Source organism: Tachypleus tridentatus, chromosome 13 (assembly GCF_004210375.1).
Source record: "Tachypleus tridentatus isolate NWPU-2018 chromosome 13, ASM421037v1, whole genome shotgun sequence".
NCBI classification, from domain to species: domain Eukaryota; kingdom Metazoa; phylum Arthropoda; class Merostomata; order Xiphosura; family Limulidae; genus Tachypleus; species Tachypleus tridentatus.
In genome coordinates this window covers 242,577,972-242,604,214 of record NC_134837.1, presented here as the reverse complement: position 1 = coordinate 242,604,214, position 26,243 = coordinate 242,577,972, and the positions used below count along the sequence as shown (strand labels likewise).

At 31.5% G+C, this 26,243-nt stretch overlaps 1 protein-coding gene across 5 annotated transcripts in view; it reads left to right on the top strand.

Annotated features, from left to right (window-relative positions):
* Window positions 1-26,243, top strand: part of LOC143238617 (rho guanine nucleotide exchange factor 11-like) — a 222,027-nt gene that overhangs the window by 97,984 nt on the left and 97,800 nt on the right. For all 5 annotated transcript variants that reach the window (XM_076478992.1, XM_076478990.1, XM_076478989.1 and 2 more), the window contains 6 exons: window positions 1,739-1,784; window positions 5,834-5,959; window positions 9,222-9,336; window positions 10,621-10,798; window positions 12,502-12,616; window positions 13,909-14,070. In XM_076478992.1, the coding sequence (XP_076335107.1) occupies window positions 1,739-1,784; window positions 5,834-5,959; window positions 9,222-9,336; window positions 10,621-10,798; window positions 12,502-12,616; window positions 13,909-14,070 (742 nt within the window). The remainder of the gene's footprint in view (window positions 1-1,738; window positions 1,785-5,833; window positions 5,960-9,221; window positions 9,337-10,620; window positions 10,799-12,501; window positions 12,617-13,908; window positions 14,071-26,243) is intronic.

Genomic DNA, 26,243 nt, shown 5'->3' with positions numbered 1-26,243 from the left:
GTATCTGGTTCTTACCTCTGCAAAACAGTCAATAATGTTAAAAGTTAACTTGCATCTGTTATTTGTTGGAAACAGGTACTAATAGAGCAGTTATCAGTGTGCTTCAAAATTCTTTACAGAATGAATAATTTTGTATTTAATAAAGCATAATACAAAACTTTAAAGGTGTTTTCATTGAAGAAAGTATAAAATATGCTTCATGCATAACTGAACTTGATAAACAAAAAAATTAACTTCAGAAAGTAAGTTTGTTGAAGCTATTATTATGCTTTTCATATATATACTATATACAGGGTGTTCGGAAAGTCACTGTGCACTTATATATATAATTACAAAACTGCACAGTGACTTTCTGAACACCCTGTTCTAGAAACTGGGGGTCAATACGCGTGGTGGGCAGAGCACATATAGTCCTTTGTATTCCAGACAGAGTTACTGTTAATTTTATTATAAAATTCAGGCATTGCTCTAGTAAAGTTGTACTTTTACAGTGTGCATAATTATCCTCAATTGATAGGAAATTTGTTGATAATCTTCACTAGCTTGTGTTTGAAAGCGTTCGAATTAAGAATTTTCATTAGTATTGTATTTGAACTACATGTGATTTAATTAGTGTAAGTTACTTGCATTTCAATATCCCAAATATTAACTTACAGTACCTAAGCCATATATTTACTTGTGTTTTCAATAGTATGTTGTATTTTGTATGCTAATAGCATTGTAATAGACCTACAAATATAGCAGTAGTTTTAGGAATAAGCTGTAGTATTCTAAGTTAGCTAGGATAACTTCTGTAAGCCATCGAGTTTTTATAGTTTATTTATCCCCCTATAGTAACAGCATTTTTAACTTTAAATTTTGCAACTGAAGATCTGATCATTAATGTAATAGCAGGAGTTTAGACTTCATAAAAACTAAAATGAATGTAATTGAGTTACCACACTGTAAACTAGTACACATGTTAACTAAAAGAAGTGTATTATATTTATTAAAATATTCCTTTAATATCAGTTCCAAATTAACAGATGCTATTACTAATGAAAACTCAGTAGATAAAGCATACCAGCGAGTATGATGATAGTATTTAGTAAAAAAAGAAGATGCATTATTGTTTTGCATCCCTCCAACATGCAGCAGTATCAGTACTTGAAGATAATTTTTAGTAAAAAAAACAAAAAACCTATTGTTGTTTCTCAGCCCTCCATCATGCAGCAGTATTAGTACTTGGGTGATATTTGTGGCTTTTCGTCACTTATGAAACAACATAGATACAATACAACTTTTAATACAGTAATTGGTTCTTTGTCTCCTCAGTACAGGTCAACTCTGTTTTATTTTAGAAATGGAAAATCATCCTATGTCAATAATCAAGAATAGTTGTAGAAAAACACACAAATATAGAGGACAATATTTTGAGTCTGCCATCTTCATGTTAAATAATTTATCAGAAAATAAGTTCTTTATTTTTGAAGGCTCTAAGGTAGAGAGAAGTTTATATTGAGAAGTTTTTGATCAGCATGACCAAATAACACTATTTTATATGGAAGATCAGATATGATAGAAATTATACTTTGACTATACTTGTTCTTTGAGTACACTTTTTAAAGACTAGCTGCATTATATGGGAACTATTGAAATATACACAATGCTTTTATTTTGATGCTGTTTTGGTGATTTGTACTTTACATGTAATGGTTTAGATATTAAATGTCTCAACAGTGTTTTATCTTTTGGCTAGCCAATGAAGGTTAAAAATGTGGATGAAAGTATACTGCATGATATAGGTAAGTTTTAGTATCTTGTGATAAAAAGAGTGTTGGTTCTTTTTATATGTTCTTTTATCTGATTCAATTACAGTAAGTTTAGACACTAAATTTTGGTTTGTTTTATAATTGATAATAACATCTTATTCAAATAAATTCCACAATGTTACAAAAAATTAATTAAAAGTTTTTAATTGAAATATTAAATGTAGATATTTGCTCTTTGTTTTCTTAATATTATATTAGTTAAAATGTAATCTATACAAGTATATATATGTGTGTGTTTGTGTGTAGGGGTAGAAATATTCTAAATTTTCAGCAGGACGTGTGTCCTGCTGGACAATGAAACTTGCCGGACATTTGAAATTTTAGCAGGACACCTCAAAATTGTCACTGGACATTAGCAAAAACAAGAAATCAAGTAGACACAATTATTATATAAAACAGAATCACTTTATTTATGGCACTGAAACATTATTTCAAAGCAAGTGGCAACAAGCCTTGTATCCATTAAAAATGACACATCTGTCAAACTGGTAGATTTAGTCATCCAGCACTAAGACATCAGCTGATGTAGACTCAGCATCTCTATTGTCTCTACGTGTGTGAGTTCCATGTGGACTCACAAATTGTCTGGTTTTTTTACTGTCCTTCCATCAGCATTCTACAGACTTGCACAGTAATTCTGTGCTTGCAAGATTACAGGTCTTATTTTTAGCTAATTTTATTGTCATCAAGTCATTAAGAGAACCATTTATTAGTTTGGACTGCCAGTCATCCTTAATAACTGCCATCTGGGAAAATCCACGTTCTGGTTCAGCAGATGACATGGAAATCACCTGCATGAGGCATACCAAGGTCAACACTGTTGATCCAGGGAAAGGTTTACCGTCCTGAACATTAATTTGACTTAACATGTGGGCCCACAATCCACTTGCACTACTAGCCAGGGACTCATCTGATTTGGCAAATCTTGTGGCTTTGAGCAGTGTCTCGTGTAAGTCGGCTTGGCAAATATCAGCTGCAGTGTTGAAACTCTTAGCTTCTAGCAGAGCACCAAAGTGGTCCAATAGTGTCTGGAGTTCATTATGGCCATAAGATGACAGTGCTTCCTTGCTTTTAGGCCATTTGCTTGGTTCAAAAATTTGAAAGGCACCAATAAAATCCTTATCAAATTCTTCAAATCTCTCATTCAGATATGTGACAATTTTACCTGTGAAGATGGCAGTTTCTTCAGCCACGGATTGAGCAACTGTCTCTTTTGTGGCACATTTTGAGCCTCTGGCCCTTGTCTGACCACTAATAGCAATCACCTTTCCTCTAAGTAACCACTTGCCAGTTTGTTCACATGTTGTGAGCTCTTTAACAGTTTTCTGGGATATCTCAACAGATAGCCCATCTTCTCTTTGCAAACAGCGAGTTTGTCAGAAACAGTGTTCATAGTAGCAGAATTGTCTTGCATTTTGAGACTAAGAGTTGTCAAAACAGGCAGAATTGCCAAGAGTATGTCCATGTACAGAATGAATTTAAGGCTTGTCAAAGTACTGTATAATCCTGCAGCTTTCTGTCCACATTCCCCTTTGTCATGCAGCTTTATTTGATACAAATGCTCTGCTAAAGCTGGCCAGTTATGAGAAACTGACTTCAGAGTGCGCTCTTTGTAGGCCATCCACCAGGTTCCTGTCCCTTTTGTTGGCTTTCTAACAACAATGTTGTTGGCTTTACCAGCTTCTTTGAGGCCAGCCCAGTTCTGTGGCAAATTGTCATTAAACTTCCATAGATTTTCTAAAAAAGTTTGGATACTATCAAGGTAATGAATGTTCTTGATGGTCTTCTTAATTGTGAGTTACAATCTGTGACTAACACAATGGATCCCTGTTAGATAAGGTTTTGCACCTTCAATCTGTTGACAAGTCCTTTATTTGTGCCAAAATTGACAGCTGCCCCATCAGCTGTCAGGCATACAATTGATTCAAGCCAGTTGGGAAACTTGCCATATATGGATAATGCTGCAAGTACAAAACATTAGTACCCAATATTAGTTACTTTCTGTTAAAAAAAAAAAAGAAGTAAGTTTGTACTTTGGAAAATTCAATTACTCCATTATCTATTACGCTAGTTGTGCTAGGTTAGGCTCCAATTTTGTCAGTGGTAAATACATGGTTCTTCTTGGTTTAAATCAATTGAAAAATGCTTGAGTTTTCACTGATGTATATTAGTAATGGAATGACTATGTAAACATGAATTAAAACACAAATGTACATGAAATATTGTCCATTTTAATTTTTCTTAATTAGGAATTCAGAATAAATCCAGAAAATTCTCATCCCAGGTAATTAAGAAACCTTTACCTGAACTAAGTGCCTGTAGCAAGTGTTTAAAATCAGCTTTTTTAACTGACTGCAGACACAGGAAGTGGATTGCTGGGTAACAGTCACTGTCCAAGTATCTTACATAGACTATATCCTGCTCAATGTTGGCAGTTTCTGTTGAGCCGTCAGTCATAATGCCAAAGAATAATGAGGTGTGCAGACGAGATGTGACATTAATTCTAATTGTTTCTGCAATATACTTCATAAAGATAACTGCTTGTTTGTCATTGGCATAATGTTCTGTTAAGTTCATACCAAAGTTGTGCTCCTGCAGCAACAGAAGCTCTTGAAAACTGCTGAATGGTTTGGCATTCAAAGCCATATAAAGGGCAGTCCTGAACAGCACAAGCAAACAATCTTTCTGTCTGGTTAAGTTTGCTCAATTCTTTCATCATGGGAGTTAAATCAGGTGTTTCTTTTGCTGTCTTACTTTACAACTTAGACTGTGGGTGCAACTGTTTTCATACTCCTTAACAGCACTTGTTCTCAGGTTGAAAGATCCTGTTATGAAGGTGTTCTTCTGCCTTCCACTACTTTGGTCTTATTCCTGACAAATTGAGCAAAACATCAGTTTGGTAGCGTTATTATACTCCAGCCATTGTCGGCCTCTATTCCATTCATCCTGGAAATGACGAGTAGGCTTAGTGCCAGTACTAGCAATAATAGTTTTTGCTTTAACACTTGGGCTTGGGTCAACAAGCTTGGGTTTTTTCACTCAGAGTTCCATAGTTATGATTCATTAGTCTTGCTTGTGAAGCCAAACTGAAATAAATCGTGAGACTTTCCTGTTTTTTTACTATCAGATGCCATGGTTTGATCGTCGTGAATGTTTGGCAGTCACATGACTATCCAGGACAGCACGGATAAGGCGATCTAAAAAGCGCATTTTGTGAACATTCACGATCGTTTTTTTAAATTTGCTTTTTTTTTTTGTCTTAAGTTAAATCTTAAATTTTGCAAGTTATTTTCCACTCATTATAGAATATACTTTTAAACAAAATCTTTGGGCTGTGCATACACAGCTTTTGCCTCACTTATTTTTGAGGGGACGATGTATTTGTGTCTGATACGTTAGGAATATGACCACTGGTCACGATGTGAGGTGATAGATGGGAAAGTGCCAGTCAAACTTGATTTTTTTAACAGACATGTTCAGCTTTAAATAGAAACTTTTGAACCCTGGTGTGTGTGTATTTGTCTGTCTAGATGCAGTAACACTGTAAAATAACAAAGTATCTTGTACAAGTGTATTTAGATAGTAACAAATACTCTTTCGTTGTCTTATGTAATTTGATAATACTTTTTCTGCTGCTAGCTAATTAGCAGTTTAATGTTTTAAAACCTATTCATTGGTGATTTAACTAATTTTATCACATCTGTACTAAAAACATTGTGATTGTTGGCAAATGTTATAGATATTACTTTTATTAGCCATACCTGAATGTTGTTATTTGTGTAATCTAAAAATCAGTGCATAAGTTACAGAAAAATTGTTTACTCTATTTACTGGTTTAACTGGACAACAAATCATTTTTAAGTCAGTTTTGTTAATATACTATAGGTAATTTAATACTGTTAGAAATTTGCAATTAGTTTAGCCTTGTAAAAGTTATTTTTATTATTTCTATAGTTAAGATTCTTTGAAGAATAAGTTTGTAATCATGACTTTATTGGCATTAATTGTACTTTGGAAAACAGATGATGTTCTACTAAACCACATAGAGAAGGAAGATCTTCTGAAATCATTGTTCCAGAAAGCACGTAAAAAAGCAGTAAAAGACATAAATGAACATCTAGAAGAATTTAATTGCAAAAGAACAATAGGTGAGTGTTCCTTTCTGTAAAACAAAAGAAAATATAAAGTTCAGATGGAGTGTGTACATTGTTGAAAAGTTAAAAAATAATAAAGCACATTGTCAAAATCAGTAAATACAAATAAGGTAAACATTCAGATATCCAAATTTCTTGTGTTACAAATGTGACAATGAAGATACAAAAATAGTCTGTCACATTGCAGCTTTCAAAGTTGTATTTTTTATACACTGAGAAACAGGAAAAATCTTTGATCATATATGATAAAACAACAGTTTTTTGTATATATTTCATTTTCAGAGAAAATTTTAAACTTGGACAACAGGAGCTGTCATTTCAAACAGTCTATGTATATACATACAATACTATTTCAATACTTGTGCAAATCCAAAAGTTAGAAATCATTTATTTTTGACAGTAAACATAATTTCACATATGTTAAATTAGAATTAAATCTTAGTTGTTGTTATTGTTGTTTTGTTTTTCTTTTTTGTGGTTAAAAAGTATTAAAGAAACTAAGAGTAACTGATTATTTGCTTTATTTACATATGGGTTTCATATTTTCTGCTAAGAAAGCAGCTCACAAATCATTGTAATTGGTTTTGTTTGTTGAAGAATGTTTCTGATGTGCATTGTAACATTAAGGATTAGTTAGCTGATTCTGTGTTATACTGAGGAACATATTGCAAAGGTGAAAATATAAATGTTATTTTGGCATAGAACAAACAAAATGATACAGTTAAAAAACAGAGTAAATCCAAAACTTTGTAACCAATGTTCTAACTAAATCTTAAATTTCATATTCTCTAAATTTATATAGTGAATTTAGCAACTAACAGATAGCAAACTGCAAAAAACAAAACAAAAACAAACAACAACCATCCATCACCATGGTAATTGTAATTCCTGTCTTTACTGTCATTTTTTTAAAATGCTTGTTTGTATTTCATTATTTTTGTTTCTTTTTTCTGTAGTAACTGAATGTGATGTGTTTAACCCTGTAAGAACGTATTTCCACAGAAATTATCCTCTTATGTTGAGATCTTGCATCATCTTTTGATTTTTTTCACCATTATATATATATATATTTTTAGGGTAGAAGAGGAAATTTTTCACAGTATACATCCAAATAACTCGAAAGATTTGAAGAAAAAAGTCATAACAGCCTGTTAGCCTTTTAACTGTACATATGCAATAAAATACAAGCTGCAATCTGAGCAAAAGAATGATTGCACTGTAATATCGATGTACATTTCAAGCAGCTGTGAGAGTAGGACTTAGTAATATCATGGTTGTGCATAACTTCTGCATCACACCATATAACCTTTTGTTCTCTAACACACAATACATAAACATAGAATTTAAGGAGAACAAGAAATCTGTCCATCTATTAAGGTCATCAGATTCACTAAACTAAACTTAACATTCAAAGCTAGTTCTTATCATTCATATATTTATTAAACCTTCACTTGCACTTTGTTAAATTAACCCTATCTATTTCATCTGAAGCAAATGAATTCCAAAAGTCAACTACTATAAGAAAAATAAAAATGTCTTACCAGAAAATAACACCTACATTAAAAAAAATTATATTTTTGTCCTCTAGTTCCAATATCAGGCCATTCCATAAGTAATGTTGTTTGTAACACTAAGATTTAAAAGGAGAAAAACAAACTCAAATAACACCTTTAATCAATTATGTATTTCCACCACTTTCAATAACAGTTGACAGTGTCTCAAAAGATTTTGAATTCCACACTTATAAAAAAAAAAAAAAAAATCAGGTGGCTTTGAGACAAAAAAAAGGTACAAAAGCTACTTTTTAACTCATCCATACAAGTAAACTGGTTTTCTTTCAGATGATGTTGTAAGCTTCTGAAAAGATGGTAATCTGAAGGAGCAAGATCAGGAGAATAAAGGGGATGTGGAAGTTTCTCCCAGCCAGGCTCTGGAATTTTTCTGGAAGCGATTCTAGCGGTGTGAGGACATGCTTTGTCATGGTAGAAAACAAATCCTTTCCGATTCACCAAAGCAGGTCTCTCTTTTTTGATAGAGTACCATTTCTCATCTCCAGCCACTAGTCAGTTCAAAAACAAAGCTTGAAGTTCACTAGAGTAAAGAGACATTCAGACATCTACTAATTCTCTCAGATTATAAGCTGACAACTCGTGTGGTACCCATTTTCCCAACTTTGAAACTCTACCAAGTTGTTACAAATGCTGGTGGACAGTGGAAGGAGATGAATTGAGTTTCTGAGCTAATTCCTCAACAGTTGCAGCACGATACTACTCAAGTGTTGCTAGAAGCACGTCAATATCAAACTCAACAGAGCGCTAAGTGCGAGCTGCATTTGTCAAACTGCAATCACCAGTTCTAAACTTATTGAACCATCTTTGACACTTCCTTTGTTTCAGAATGTCATTGCTGTAGACCTCTTGAATACTGATATCATCAATTCACAGAAATATATTCTGTGACATGATAACATCAGTCTAACGTAAACTCTGACACATTGGAGTGCAAAGTAATGTGAATATGGAGAATTAAAAATAATTTTGTCCACTTACAGTTTGCATATTGCACAATCTCTAGGGTCTCCCAGATGCATATCTACAATATTTACAGTATATGTGTATATTGATCTGGTATCCACGTTTCTCTACTACATATTGTTGCTAAATCAGCAGTGTAGATTAAAATGAGAAGTGTATAACTCTGACATTGAATGCATAATACCATGTTGAATGGTACGAAAGATCATAGTATGTGTACTTTAACCTTCACCTATGTACATAGGATTAAAATTTGTCAAATGACTTTGCAAAACATATTTTACTAGACTTTCAAAAACTTTTCCCATCAGCAGAGTAAGACTGATAGGCCTATAATTACCAATACAGTTTTTATCATCTACCTTGAAAAGAGGAGTAAAATTATCCAACTGCTGCTATTTAGAGATCACACATATGAAAAACATTTTTTAAGAAACTTTTGTAATAATTCAAGATGTACCAAACTCAGTGCTGCCATTCCAATGTCAATATCATTAACATTATACTTTTTATCTGTAAAAATTATTAGTATTTTGGAAGATAGTGGTTTGCCAACTTAGAGTGAAATAGGTGTTGCTGCAAATATTATTTTTTGTATACTTGTATGTGACAGAAAGCTATGCTCATATACATATTATATTGCTTTGATACTTTTTTAAAAAATTGTTCCTTGTTTGTATAGCAATGTTTGAACATTAGTTGTTTGTTTTTATTTTCCTTAGGCTTGGGAACATTTTTTGGTCCTCCAGATTCAGAATTAAATGAGGCACTGAATGACAGAAGTAAAGAGATGAAGATTATGGAAGATGTTCTTGTTCCTATTTTAGACAAAATCCCGTAAGTAGTGAATCATATTAATTTGTACTAGATTTTGTTAACCTTAATTACATTTGAGTTGTTCTCAGAATGAGAAATCAGTACATATAAAATTACAGTTTGTCCAACTGTTGGCCTATCAAATAGTTGCTAAAGAAATTAATTTTTTGCAGCTTTTTGATGATCACTCTATAGGGTAAATAGTAAAAGTACTTAGAATTCCTGTCTCTGTATTTAAATTACAGTAAATAACACTTCAGTTACTATCAAGTTGTGGATGATAATGGATGCTGCTCTATTCGTAAAATCTATTTCTTTTTTTGAACTTTCAGGAAACCCCGTCTTTGTGTGTGAGGATTTATAACATAAGACAAAAAAATTTAACAAATATATACATATTTACCTATTTATGAATGTTTGGATCACTTTTGCACTTGGTTGCAATGTCTTTCACTGAAAGCTTGAAACATTCTGTAAAAACATTCACACAGTATCTTAATGTTACAGAAGTTTTATTTGCTGTTTATAAAATCAGTTTTCTGATAATTGGGTCAAATTTATGTTGGAAGTATGCCATTTAAATGCCTTTAATACATTAGAACATTACATTTTAAAAGGAAATATTCTCTCATATTTTTACAATTGCCACAGAGGTATCTTATTACATTTTTGTTGAAGCAATATGAGGAAGTTTCAATTTTTTATACCTTGGATAAGGGTGATGTATAAAACTTCAGTTTTAGTTATAAGTTATTTTATCAGGAAAATTAAATCGCAATATAGAATAACCTTGATTACAATCTTTCAGTATCTACTGGTAACAGTAACCTTTGCTGTTTTGGTAGCAACATTTATGTTTATAACTTTTAAATATTAATATCCAGCTTTAACATTGTCTGCTTTATAGTTTTAGCTTTCTCCCTGATTTTTGTAGTGTAAGTAGTAGTTTTGTCATCATCGTGATAATTTTGTTTTTAAATGCATTCACTTACTTTATGATTTTGGAACCACAAATGCTTTAATATGCATTACTGTTTTGTGAAAGTGTTTTTATAATAAGTTAGTGGCTTTTTTAATCTCTGGAGATCACAACTGCATTTAATACAGTATAGGTCATTTCATGGATTGATTACTCTATAAATGTTATAGTAAGCAAAAGATATGGTAAGCAAAAGGTAGTAATATGTATATGGTATGAATAATTTTATTGTGATTTATGAATATAGTTTTAAGTATAAAAATAGTGCACTCAATATACAAATTAAAATATTTTTTATAAGTGTATTTAATGGAATCTATATTCAGCTTTAAAGAGGATCCAGAAAATATCAATGATAGAAACACAGCTGTAGCTGCTGCATTGGCAACAGTGCTCAAACATTTTGGTGTCAAAAGTCAGTATGCTCTCAACCTGTTAGAAAGATATCCAATTTTTGTTGCAAAAGAAAGAACAAGGCTGAGGTTCCTTCAAAGAAACAAGAAGGTGATTTTAAATAGTATTTTATGAGTTTGCTTCTAAAACTGTAATCCATTCTAACATCTAAAGCTTAAGAGAATTATATTAAAAAAAAACTTTCTAAATAAAACAAAGAATTATTATTTTTAAATTTGTTTGGAAATAAAATCAAGATGGACCTTCATATGATGTTGCTTTTTCACACAAGTGCTTTATTTTTGTATTGTTCACTTAAACTGTTTTCTTTGTACTACATCGGTAAGGGAAATATTTGATAGATAACGATAAATTATATCATGCAATTAACTGAGTGGATTTTTATAGATGATAATACTGAAGCTGATTTTCCATGTAATGTGAAGTGTTTCTTCTACAAAGTTTAGCTTTATGATAACCTTATTTTATGGTGCTAATACTGCATTAAAAACTTAAAGTAAAATACAGCTTAGTATTACAAAAAACTGGTAGGTGATTAATTTCTAATACTATGAATAACCAATTAAGTTTTTTATCTAATGAAGAATGATGTACTTCTTTTGCTACAAGTTTGCTTGGCAGACCTAATTGAATGATTCCACGGAGGTACAGGTCATGTTATACAGTCAGTGGAATATATATAATAGATGGCAAAGGTGCTAAATAGGCATAATACAAATATGTACACTAAAGAATTAACAATGACAGAGTTTTACTTTAACAGATGGTTGCCACTCACTTTAGTGTGTTTTCTACCCAGCAAGCACCAAAATAAGACAAAGATCAACAAATGGTTGGGTTTGTCACTTTTTGGTTTGACATCTTAGTGACCAACCCACCCAATTGTTGATCTTTGTTGTTCTTCTTTTAGTCAATATAACTACAACTACTTTATCACTGAAGTCAATTTAAACATAAACTCACTATGTGTTTCTGGGCAGTGCACAGTGTCATTGCTTAATTGTAATAACTTGTAGTAATTGTAAAAAAAAATAATCGTGATTCTAGTGTAAACAGTGTTATCATTAAACCATAAAATTAGTTTGTTTGTTTTATAGAAATCAGATATTTTTTTAACACAGTTATGTACACAATGAAACAGGAATTACCAGCCAATAACAGATTAACATTATAAAACTGTAACATTTAGAATACTCAGTGCTTTGTAAACTGTACTATTGGTTGTTTTAATGATGAACTATGTATAGCTGTATTATTCCTATATTCTTGTTTGTATTTTTTTTTGGCTCTGTCATCATTACATTATTTTACATAATAATAAATATATGTATGTGCAGTATTTTATTAAGGATAAAAACGTAATAAATTTCATTATAAATTGTTGTTAAATACAGGAACCTCTCGCATAGATTGTATTAAAATTAGATTCTTGAATTTTATTACTTTCATATGTTTTTAAAATTTTGTACTAGTGTTTTACACTGAGTTATTAAAGTCTTGTATTTCAAATAATATGTCGTTTTGTTACATCTTTTAAATGCAAGAATAAAATTTGTACATAAAGTAAAGTAAAAATTTCAATCAAGCTTTATACTAAAAGTATAACAATGAATAAAATAAAAATAATTTCCTTCAATACAATAACTAGTAATCCCAATATTATTAATGAAAGAAACAGTAAATAAACAAAATAATATACTTTTATTAGTTCTTATCTTTAATTAGAGTCATTGTTGTATATACTGTTGGAAACTTACTGTGTGTTTAACATTACACTTTACTCATTTTTGTAGCCTGTTCTTGTGAAAGGTCATACATTTCAACTAGAACACTGGCATTCAGTTATCTATTGTAACCATTGTCAGCATATCATTTGGGGTATAGGATACCAAGGATATCAATGCCAAAGTAAGTGTTTATGTGAGACCTAAATATAATTCAGTATTTTAGTATACTTTGATAATTAACTTTCTTTTTTTACTGTTTTAACTGTCATTATTTCAGCAGTAACAAGACAAACAACTTTTTCTTGATATTATTTAATATTGTAATAAAGCTGAAAGAATGCATTTTTGTATAGTGTAAAAATGAGTTTAATTGAATATTTTAAAGTATAATAAAACTGATCAAATGCACATGAAGTTATTTTCAAAAACTACTGTAGAAACAAACTGAGGATGAATTTTGTGTTTGCAAGTCAATCTGTCAAAAACATATTTTCTAGAATACATTAATGGTTGTTTGGTAAACAAGAAACTATTCTAATATTTGGTAATACATCTGTCACATAATTAGAAATACATTGTATCCTTTATTGTTTTCTTACTTTATTGAGAATTGATAAGCCAAGAGCCCCAAAGTGGCATAGCAGTATGTCTGAGGACTTGCACTATCAGAAATCGACTTTTGATACCCATGGAGGGCAGATCACAAATGTATCTAATGAAGATACATTTAACTATAAATAAAGAAATAAGCCAAGAAGGTGATATCTTTAATTGTAATTGAGCTATACAGGGTTAATTTTTATAGGTCAGTTGCAGTAAAAATCTATAAATTGTTATTGTTAAAATTATAAACACATAAAAAACATTGGAAAACTTTCATTAACTTACTTTTTTATACTTTGTATTAGTTAATGGTGGACATGTAAATTAATTTTTTCATCTTGAATAGATTTTTCATACTACTTTAGTATTCTTTCTGATTCTATTTTATTATAAATTCTTATTTCTATTCATCTTATTACTGATTTAAACATACATAAAAATTTTAACTTGATATAAAACAGATTTCTGTTCAATTTGTGATGTCTAACATAATTGTTTTAAAGTGTGGTATAAAGATCATATCTTTTATCTATACCATTCACAAATGAATGGTTGACCCAATTAGTATGCATACAAGACATATGAAGACAAATCAATTGTATTACAAAATAAAATTCAAGAAATTGTTATTGTTTCTGTTGTTGATTAATGCTTACCAAAACTAGACCATTATTTTAGTGTGTGCCAGGCTAATGATAGTGTGCGTAACATGAGGTAAATGATCTCAAATTGTGCAATGTTTTCTTGAATTTTTCCTTATTTTAAATGGAAATGTTTACATTTGGAGAAAAAAATGTGGGCTAGAGTTTATAAAGTTTTTATTTAAAGAAGTTAATTTTTGTAATGATTTTTTCATGTTTTTCTGTTTAGACTGTGATATGAACGTTCACAAATCTTGTTTGAAAGTAGTTGATGAATGGTGTATTGGAGTCAGTAGAATAAAAAAAGATAAGAAGAAAGAGAAAAGAAGTGGACTGATGGAAAATATTATGGGAAAGGGACGTAAGCCTAGCCAGTCTCTACAAGGTTCAGGTGAGTTAAAAATTATTTTATCAGAAATGGTTTATATGTTTATTTTAAAAGGTTATACCTTGTAGTTGGCCAGAAAATATTATTTCAGAGCTTGATTACTTTAATTATATATTTTCATATTTGTAGAATCTTGATTGAGAGCATATAACATTAGTAAGTTTTATATCTTGAATATTTCAACATTATAACAAATTTTCACCTCTAAATTAATAGAAAGGACCATCAGTGAATTTTTAGCTGACATAATTTGTGTTCTTTAATAATTTGATATTTTATTTGAAATATAGTGTGTTTGATGACATTCCCTGCTCGTATGATAAACAAACGTATACTTTCCATGAAATTAACAACTAGATATTACACATAAACTGGAAGAAGTTTTATTGGAAAATATCTTCTATTTTAACATTATCTGTGTGTATTTAATTTAACAAAATGGAAATTATAAAATGTAGTTGCTGTTAATAATACGTAAGATAATTATTAGGTATGTCTATGCATAGTAAAAATTATTTGTTTTGTGCTCATCTTTTTGATTTTTTTACTACAATGAACTTTCATTGAAAACGTTATTTATAGACATGTTGAGCTGCAAGAAACAAAAAGTAATAGAAATGAATAAAATAGTTTTATTCACATAGATGAAAAGTTTAATTCTGCATTATATTAAAAAGGTATTTTTAGAAGCAATGAATAGGAGTTAGACTAGAGTTAGGCATTGTGCTTGTTTTTATTTTATCAAAATCCAAAGGCACTGAAATAAAGAAAATTAGAATATTTATGTTTTTATCTTATATTTACTTTTATAATGTTAGAGGTTTAATTGCACTTTGTATGAACAAATTGTATATGTTAATGCAATGATCTCCATGGCAACATGCTTAAAATATAAATGCCTAATTTTTGACAAATTTCCAATCACTTGTCATTGCATTGTCACCATTTATAACTAATGGCTGGATGATTATGTCGCAGTTTTCGTTTAAGAAATTATATTCATGCAACAGTACTCTCAAATAATGAAATCAGAGGTATTTCAAGCAATGAAGATTTTAACATTTTCCTTCAAAGCAAAAAATGTCTTAAAACAGTACATATAGGATGTAACAGGTGGCTGTAAAACCACACAGTCCAAACCTAGAGCAACACCCTCGTCTGAAAAGTGAAAGCTGTGGTTTTAGTGAAGTTGATCTTATTTCATAGCACCATAATAAGATAATAAACACATGAAATTAATAAAGACTCATTGGCCAAAAGCTCATTAGCTTCCAACCACAACTTGACAGCAGCTTTTGTTAGAAAGATAGCCAAAGAAACTAAAAGCATTTTCCCATTAGATTTGTATCTGTTCCGTGATGTAGATTCAATGTACATCTGTGTCATTGGCCCATTTAAACAGTCATGAAATACTGATCTAAGTATAGTTTTTAGAAGCTTGTTAAAATGTAAAATTTTGATGTCAAACAATAGTGTGTAGTCATGACCACCAGACCAGGTATGATCACACAAGAGTATTGCATGACCTGGAACATCATTCTTATTTTTTATGACTATTCTTAATATGAGAGGCATAACCAGGGAAGATATTTGAAAAAAAAAAAAAACCCAAAAACATGATATTGATGCTTGTTTTACATGTATCCCAAAGTCTACCAGTTTGAGATATTCCTATTGATGGGATTGCTATTTGTTTATGATGCATTCAGCAGGATATTTTATAAAATATATCAGCTTATATTTTACAATGCCTAGTAATACATTTGACTATTACTTATAAAGATTTTTTTATGATCTTAATGGTTTTGCATTCAGTTGAAAATGTATGTTCCAGATATAATATGATTTCAACATAAAACTAAATATTCCTATTACCTTTTATTTCTATACTAACTTTAAACATCATTCATCAAATAATGGTGCTTTTGTGAAACTAAGTAGTTTTTAAAGTGATGAAAAACCTTTACACTACTGATATACACAGGATAAATAGTTTCAACATAATTATAGTAAAGTCTGTTTAATGCACAGGAAATAAAACAGTAAATTTAATAGATGTTTTTTGTTGTTCTTTTCTCCATTTACTTCTTCATAGCTGTAATGGGAAGTTAGATTGTGACATTTTCCACAGGAAAATATTTACAAAATTATAGTTTAACTTTGAAAGTTTTATACCACTATGTTTTAAGAAACACTTACTAAAAGTATGGTTGATTGAGTATATGAACTAATCAGTAAGTATTATTTTTTTCATAAAAAATAGCAAATATTAAAGAATTTGTAATAAAAATGCCTTTCCAGCAAATATTATAAATCATGTTTTTTAATGTCATTTAAATAATAGTGTTCTTCCAGCATTACTCACATTAATTTCGTCTTATATACTGGAAAATAGGTAATTGAGATCAGAAATCACGTAATAAAAACAATCAGTTTAAGCTATCCACGTGCAGATTTGAAGTCTGGCATCAAATCCTACAATATTTGGTGCTTTTTAAGCACAAATTGTACAAAAGTGTTGCCACTGTAAACAGTAAATTTAATACAAGTGAAGCCATTATTGTAACATTATTAAAAGGTAATAAGTTATTACAACCAACTTTATTCAATTCAGTGGTAAGATAATTCACTTGTTTTCCTTTGGTTGTGCTTATTGGACTGCAAATTCAGGGAAGGTGTTTCAAGTTGCAGCAAAACAAAAAGTAGTATTTTGCACTTTATGTATCACTCACACACACGTATATGACATCACATTATCTCTACAAGATACACATAGTTCTGGTACCAGTAAGATTATTTTAGTCCAGATAATTTAGGGTAGTTGTAATGGTTTGATCTATTCTTGCTATATTCACTTATCTGTTTACTATATTTTCAAAGATACCAGTGGAAGTATCAAATTTTAATTGTCAAAATGCTCAGTTTCAGGCTATGTATAGTCTCATAGAGAGAGAGAGAGAGAAATGAAAAATTTAAATACTGTTGAAAAGACACTAGTAAATGTAAAAATATTAAAAAGTGTTGCAAGGTTTTCGTATTGCAGGCTACACATTTTGTTTCTTGTAATCTATTTAACTTTTTTTCTGTTCAATAATTTGATTTTTGATTTTATAACAATGTTTCTTTGAGTTAAAAAAGAAAATTGAACATTTCTTTGAAAGAAGGGATTGAGATTCCATAAAGATTTGAATAGAGTTGTTTAATGTCTTTAGACAGTAAACATTTTTGTGACAAGCTTTTGATAAAGCAGATGATTTTGCTCTCTTTGAATTTTGATTTTTTTGTTATGCAAGACTATCAAATTCAGCCAGTTTACTCAAGGATAACACTGTTTTTTCCCCTTTAGTTCTGCTTAATTTGCCAAGCAAACTTGGTTTACAATATACATTAAATCATACTTGTTGTGAAATTTAGCCATTTATCAGTTACTTGTGGATTAGGTGAATCATGGTGAAAAGTCCACAATTGCTCAATGGTAAGTCTGTTGGCTTATGACATAAAAAATTTGATTTTGGTACATGTGGTGAGCACAGCACAGATAGCACATTGTATAGCCTTTCTGAACAATAACTAATCAGTCATAATGAAACTTTTAGTACTTATCAAAACAAAACATAAAAATATTAAACAACATAAATGTATTGTTTTGTTCTGTTCACACCGAAGCTTAAGTTAATTATTTGATTTTGGCTTTTAAAGATTTTCCCTGTACTGAAGGAAGACATTATCAAACAAAAATTTTTATCAGCTTGATTTGTTTATAGTGACTGAGCATGCATAACCTGTTGGGTAACGTGCCCAATTGATAATCCAAGGACTCATGCTTAGAGACCCATTGCCACAAAATTACACTCACACTTTGGGGCCTATGTTGTGTTACACCAGTGACAGTCAAATTTCTCTATTTGGTTAGAGCAGTCCAGTAATTGGTGATAGTGCTGTTAACTAACTGTTTTCCCGACTGCTTTTGAATTCAAAATTGAGGAAAGCTGTGAGTAGCTAGTCCTTGTGTGATTTTGCACACATTTCTGAAACAAAAGAGTAATAAATTAAAAAAATCAACTTCCTAATATAGAAAAGTTACAAACACTATATATGTGACTTCCGGACTGTAGGAACTATTAAGTTCCTTTATATATACCCAGGTTTTAAAGGATGAGCTGCCAACTGAGTATTTTACATACTCAAATTTTAAAGGACGAGCTGCCAACTGAGTATTTTGTATACTCCAACTTGAAAGGATAAATTGGCAACTACGTATTTTATACTTCCAGATGTTAAAGAACGAGCTGCCAACTGAGCGTTTTGTAGCTACACCATCAAACATGGAAAAATATAATATTTTTATTTTTTTGCAGCAGAAAGTATTGTAGCTCTAGTGAAAGGACAAGAAAGAAGTAAAATATCTTTTTAATTCAATTTCTGCATAACCTGAGAAAAGGAACGAATAACATTTGAGTGCATGATAGTGATTTATATATAAATAGATTATTATACACATTTTTTTTTTTACTTTCACTTCAGACGTTTTCATAATTATTGTTTTATTTTCACATTTCTGCGGCAATGGTTCTTGTGAAAACACCAAGCCAGCACTTTTGGACAATATTTATTAGTGAACTCGGTTTTTTATCACTTGACTAGCAGCAAGATATCAGAAACCACTTACTTTCGTACAATAGCAGCCACCGTGTTAAAAGAAGTATTAGCGTCCAATTACACGCTCAGATAACGCTGTAGCGTCTGAAAGCCGCTTTTAGTTAGGTTCTTCAATCCTGAACTTTCAATTCACTGAGAATTGCGCCCTGTTTTATCAAAGCACAAAGTGAGCTTTCCGTTCAGGAAACGGAGGTAATTAATTCAGAGGGCGCTTTTAAAAAAAAACCTACTTGTACGACACTTTCTAAGTGGTTATTAACCAACCCTTTATAGTATTTGGTTTTTGTACTGACAAAAGTGTAAATTTACTTGTCGTATATAATACGATTTATTTACTGCTTTTCCAAAAGTACTTTATAAAACACAAAAGCGACGTGTGATTGCTCTAGTATTACAAAATTTAAAACAGCAAGATATATTCCAATTTTACATATACGTCGGACTGTTAGAAACAATTATTTAAGACAAAAACAACTTATTTAAACAATATCGTGATATCCTATTTTCACCATTAAGACGGATCGTGGTGAATTAATTACACTGAAGGATACCTTAAAACTAGATTTTAGCAAACGCAAGAAAAATAAGTAAGCTACGCTGTCACATGACGTACTCTGTGTTGAGTTATACGCTTCAAACTGATCTGACAAACTTTAAGTTCGGGCGTCAGGCGCAGATCCGAGGGTCGTAGGTTCAAATCCCCGTCACACCAAACATGCTCGCCCTTTCAGCCGTGGGGGCGTTATAATGTTACGGTCAATCCCACTATTCGTTGTTAAAAGAGTAGCCCAAGAGTTGGCGGTGGGTGGTGATGAATACCTGCCTTCCCTCTAGTCTTACACGGCTACATTAGAGATAGCTAGCGCTGATAGCCCTCGAGTAGCTTTACGCGAAATTCAAAACAAATAAACCTTTTTGCATAGTTTTTTTTTCTTTTACCCAGATACATAAAGTAGGTATCAAACACAGTTACGAACACGGCCGTAAGTATAAAAAGAAGCTCTTCTTTAGGAACACTTCGCTCCTTTTAAAGAATATTAAAGTACTTGCTCTAAAATAACGAAGTTTAGTAATTATTTACTACCATATTAGTGAGGCATTTGATGCTTTCTTATGGCTTCGTGTCCCCGACTGCTGATCGAAGAGTCCACGGATCGAGACGTGATTTCTCGGAACACACTCCAAACTTTCAGCCGTGATGCACATTATCAATCTGACAGTCAATCCCATTAATTAATATCAAGAACCAGGCAAAACCATTTTCACAACGGGTGCTGGCTGTGCTAACCTCTGGTTAGTATTTCGAAATAGATACGACCAGTCATGAAATCTGAGGGTCACAGACTAGGACGTTTCGCCTTTGTCCACTTATTGCGTCATTCAAGTTGAAAATTCCAGTTCTCAAAATTCATGTGTTTTTTACCATTAGCGGATTTCTTTTCTAAAGGTAATAAACTTCTATGAATCGTGGCTAGTTTTGATGTATTTCAAGCTAACTGTCAAGGTTTTATTTTATATTCATTCTTAACCACGAAATCGTAATATTATTTAGCATTATTAAATTAATTATAGCTATATCTACACGCCTTTTGTATTGTTATATTACTTTTTACTGTCATATCACTATTTTGGTTTACTTTAGCTGTTTTGTTTCTTCAGAAGAGGCATAAACCAAAATATTTGAAAAATCACTACTGTCATATATCCACAAGCGACTTGCTTTTTGAAGTGGAGTATCAGATGTAAGAAATCACACACATACACGTTGGAAGGATCGAGTACCACAATAATAGAGTAGGGTTATAAAGTGAGAAGGTTCACAGTGGTTTAAAAGAAATAAAAAATATATTCACAATAATTTTGGACTACTTACCTGTTTCCTTAACATACTGGTTGTACACATATAATGTTGATAATTAGTTATAGTTAAATAACAAGTTAAAATGATATTATTCAGTACCAGTAAAGACATATGGTATAGTACGTTTAGTATCCACCTCCAATCTGTGGGCTCAGTGATAAATATGAGGGCTTATAACGCTGAAAATTCGGCTTAGATATATGTTGTAGAAAAAGCACAAACATGTTTATATGTAGCTTTGTGCTTAACGACTCGCAGACAAACGTTTACTATTTAATTTTTGCAGTGGACATTTGTATTATTGCGTATGTTTGTTTTGTTATGTTAAAAGTATCGAGTAGTTTATCTGATATGTATCGGTTTGCTTTATTCATTTCACATTCTTGTTTGTAATTTTAGAGATACATAAACTGACACAGAAGTTACATGCTGTTAATCGCATTATTCGTATTTCATAATTAGTTTAACTTTACGCTATGAGAAATCTGAAACCAGCTTGCTGACGAGTAATGTTGAGTGTAGTCAAACATAAAGATTGTCTTAGTATTGTCACGTATTTGTATAATGGAAAATATAGAAAGAAAATGCTTTGAAATATAAGAGGTTAAATATATGATTACGTTATTTAGGTATATTGTGTTGCATTTCTTGTTGTTGTGTAGAATTTGGCCTTTCGTCATGTAAAAGTATGTATCAATAATTCCTTTTTATTGTTAAAATTACTGCCATAAAGTAACGTTTTTTGATTGTAATAATGTTGTTAAATTGTGTTGTTAGGATAACATTTGGTACGATAATTCGATGATTTTCAAAATATACGGAGTTATACATTTCATTTTATAAATCTGAAAGAAATATGTAATATATCAGTTTTATTTTGAACTTATCACGTTTTATTAGAGTAAAGGTTGACAATGTTTTTTGTAAAATGTATGTTTATGTTAGACTCGTTTATATACAGATGATTATTTGTAGAACCTTTTGTGTATATATATTTCATGTTTACCAGCTTCCCGTTCCATGATTGCTGTGCGTTACGTCTAATTGTATGAGCCAGCGATAAAAATTAAACCCCGACGTGTTTGTGTATAAAACAACACTTTCGTTACGCATAAGAGCATAAGCACATTACCTGTCAATTTAATTTAAGTGTTTACAGAGAACAACACCATAACTGAAGGCTCGTGCCGACCTTCATGTCGAACTGTACAATATAATTAGGCTTGCCAGCGGTTACGTAATCTTTCTGACACATCTACACGTGACAAGAGGATGAGAAATATCAATTGAAGAAAGCGGAAAAATTAAAGACGCTGGACTTAATAGATAGGACGAAACTGACGTAAACAGCCAAAAAAAAAAGAAGAGAGAAATGAAACCTTAGATAAAATATCTGAAGCTTATACTGCAAAACAAAACATTACTTCGTCAAATCCGAAAGCTGTTAGAACACAAACCAAACAGTGTGGGCGTACCCCAACAAACCATGACATTGATGTATAACAGTAAAAGCAATAAGGGGCTTTTTTTTCAGTTTTCTTTCATGGTTTTGCATTGAGAATCACTAACAAACACTATATGACTGGATGTATGACTTGGTCTTCTACTGTCGTTTAAGCACCAGAACTTGCCGTAGTATTTGTAATTATCACTACTTATGAGCACAATTTTCCTTTATTCATTCCAAGTGAATGTTTTATGGTTAACAAGCTCAAAATACCTGACCTTTGTCCGTCATGAACTTTAGAAGTTTGTGAGTGGTTGCTATGATTAATAACACAAAAATCTTAACTTTAACACAAGTTAGTTATAGCATGATATATTATTACAGTTTTCGTTATTATGTCACCGAAGGTTTGGTATAATCTTTAAGAACTCAAAACTTAAAATCTGGTATACACTGTGCGATGATCAGGGTGACTTTGTTGAAAGAGGTAATGGCGGTAGGTTGTCTTTCTGTTACTTGCTTTGAACACCCACCACTTAATGTTCTTCCATAGTGTTTCACATTATTAATTAGTTGATGGTCATTGGCCACAGAAATGTCTTATAGGCCGAAGTTGAAAAGTCAAAGAAAGAAGTAGGTGTAACTTAAAAAACAGCTCTTGATATCAGACTTGTGATGACTATTGGAGGAGAAATTTCAGCTGCGTTTATGTACAATTTAAATAGTGGCTGTCATTTTTGTTCCCAATAAATTCTTCCATAGAGTGCGTTAACACATTTTCTGAAATATAAAAAAACGTTTATATACTTTCACATCGTATGTTGTGGCGCCATTTATGAATGAAGTTAACTAGTCAACGTTAACTTACGTCAAAGATAACAAATGCTCAATAATAGCAATAGTGGGGAGGAAGAAGGGATTGTATTAATCATGCCTCTTGTCCAAAGTTATCATCCCATAAAGTTTGGTTGAGATTGGTTTAACGACTTAGTAGTAGTTAGATAACGGACAAACAGATTTTTCTTGCCTTATATACGAGAGAGAGAGAGAGAGAAATCACATTTAATTTATAAAACGAGAAGGAAAATTCAAAATATTGATATTCACGAAAAATTTTCAGCCATTTTTATGTTTTAGACAATATAAAGCAACTGAAAAAATGAGTGGGGTGATAAAATGTGTTAGGAAAAAAATTATTGTTTTGGATTACTAACAATAACTTAGATGTGTAAGTCTTCTTGATACTTTATGTTTTCCCAGCTTTCCTCTTCAAGACATTATTAAGAACAATGACAAACTGTTCTAATTAGTTTAAGCTTCCATTAGTACAGTGGTATGTCTGCGGACTTACAATGCAAGAAACCAGGTTTCGATACCCGTGGTGGACAGAGCACAGATAGTCGACTGTGTTGCTTTATGCTTAACGTCATACAAACTTATTAGTTCAAACAACTTTAGCAATTCTAGAGTAAAAGGTATGTTCGTTGCATGTTTCTTTTGTATGAGCTGTTTTAAAAAATTTGATTGTAAAGGAATGAGGTCTTCATTTTCATGTACATCAGGAAGATTTGATACACCACATGTGCAGTGTTTTTTATCACGCCAGTATTGAGTATGTAGTATGTGATTTTAATTTTAAATTAGGTGAACAAATAAGCTACACTGTTAGTACTAATATACTCAACAAATACGGTCGAGAATAAACATACTAGAGTAATCTTTAAAATTATTTCTTTTGATCGAGAACGCCCACAGGCATTCGTGATTTTAGGAGCCCCGTGTCATGTGTCCGAAAACGTAAAACCGGCTGAATGGAGCGTGTAAAAGGTTCTTTATTAATCAGTTACACGTTACCTTGGCGTTTCAGCCGTATAGACAGAAGATACGCACAATTATAAGCATCTTCCGCGTTGTTTATTTTCGGATAAGATATTGAGCGTTCTTTCCCATTGTATTCTTCATATAATTATCAAAATAATTTTCGAAATTCTGTTCTTGAGTCGTGAATAATAGGAATTTAGATCTTTTAGAAAAAAGATATCCATGTTTCTTAAAAGTTTTATTTCCAGTATATGACTTACCTCAGTTTTATTTGTTGTTGTTGCCACATTCAAGCATGCATATATAGCTCGTGGCTGGTGATAGTGATGTGTAAAAATTCCTGTGCTTTTTTAAATATTTCGATAATTCTTTAGAAAGGTTACTTCAAAGTGTAATAAGATTCTAGAGTTATAATTTTCTTTAAATATTAGATTAGATACCCATGAATATGTAATTTTTAAGAACTTTAATCAAATGTAAGTTATGTAAATACGAACGAAAAGGCAGCGTAAATTAATGAAGCCAGGTTTTTTATATATATATATTCAACTGACTAGAAGTGGTTATCGCCAAAAAACCTTTCATTTGCCAGAAACTAAAACTTGCACTAAGTTGGATAATCTCAATATCAACGATTTCTTCGAGCATATTTATGTCTCACGAGATGCGCACAGTTTTGAAGATTTAAATTAACGCTGAATGCATCTGCTTACGTTGTAAAATGATTTTATACATATATAGCAGTGTTAATGAAATTATATATAAAATAGAATAGTCATGTTATAAAACAAAACATTTCTCGCGGCTTTCTAATTGTGAAATACCTGAATATACCTATTTGCCTTCAATGTGTATGTAATACTGCACATTCGTCAATAAGAAGTAATCGAAGTTAAACGCATGGAGAGTAAGTATTTTAAATGAAAGAATATTAAACTCCTGTATAATGTAAATATTATAGCAGTGTTTCACCACTGATACCCTAGAAAAGCGTGACATCGCTATAAATGGACCCTGAGGGTGTATGTTGAGTCTGTTTGAATTGGTTAAAAGTGATTTACAGAAGATCGTATCTGATGTCGATGTAACTTGATAGCATTTTAAGCAGATGGATTTCTGTAAATTCGATAAATTATGTATATTAGAAAAAACAACCTACTTGTAATTGCAGGAAAGATAATCGAACTTTTTGCAAAAACAGTTTTTATTCTACTTCAGTTTTCAACTTTTTATATTAAGATATATTGGATAACCAGAAAACACGTTTGTTTTTTCAACAATCCTCAAATCATTCCTGTTGTGATCTGGCATGGCCACGTAGTTTAGGCACTCGACTCGTAATCCAAGGGTCGCGGGTTCGAATCCCCATCTCACCAAACATGCTCGCCCTTTCAGCCGTGAGGGCGTTATAATATGATGGCCAATCCCACTATTCGTTGGTGAAAGAGTAACCAAACAGTTGGCGGTGGGTGGTGATAACTTAATAGCCTTCCCTCTGGTCTTACACTGCAAAATTAGGGACCGCTAGCGCAGATAGCCCACGTGTAGCTTTGTGCGAAATTCAAAGGGAACAATCATTACTGTTTTATCTCAATAATAATTATAGTATACATAATTTATATTCTTTTTACTCAGCAAGTCTATTAATGTATATTTTAAATTATTATACTATTAAAATAGCATATACACGCCACTTTAGTGAGAAAACATCAGGCTACTCACTTCCGTTCTAAAAAGTTGATTGCGTATTTAAACGTTTCGATTTCAACAGCAATTAGACTTTTAACTGATACTCTCTCTACTTACAGAGTATATTAAAATTGGCACATGCTCTATCTTATGTAAGGAAACGAAAAAAATGCCTAAAACATTTAACGAGAACATAAAGTTTAAAAGATACTCGGGAAAGAAGAAAATATTGACAGGTCTTCCGGATTATACCGGATAGCATTTATGTTTTGGTTCTAAGTGCTCCGATTCTCAGCCCACGTAGTCATTTCGGAAATGTATAGATATTCCCTCGTGAATATAGATTATAAGTGGATGTAAGCCACTCATTTGTACCATGAACGCCCTTCCCTTTTGTTAGATTTATATCATCGCTGTCGTTTTCCCGAGTATTACCATCGTTAGGGGGCGCTACTACCACTGTTAGCTAAAGCAGTGACGACCTAAAACCTTATACACATTGTCACCCAACCTTTTCACAACGAATGCTCGTTAGCGATCCAGTCTTCAGATCTACGATTGAAGCTTCAGGTCTTCTATTTATAAGCTATGTCTTCGAAAAAGCACAAGCGTTAGTATTTTAATCGATTGCCTAAACTTAACAAAAAAAAATCTTTTGAAAATTATTTATTATGATGTATTTGCAACTAGTTCAGTTTC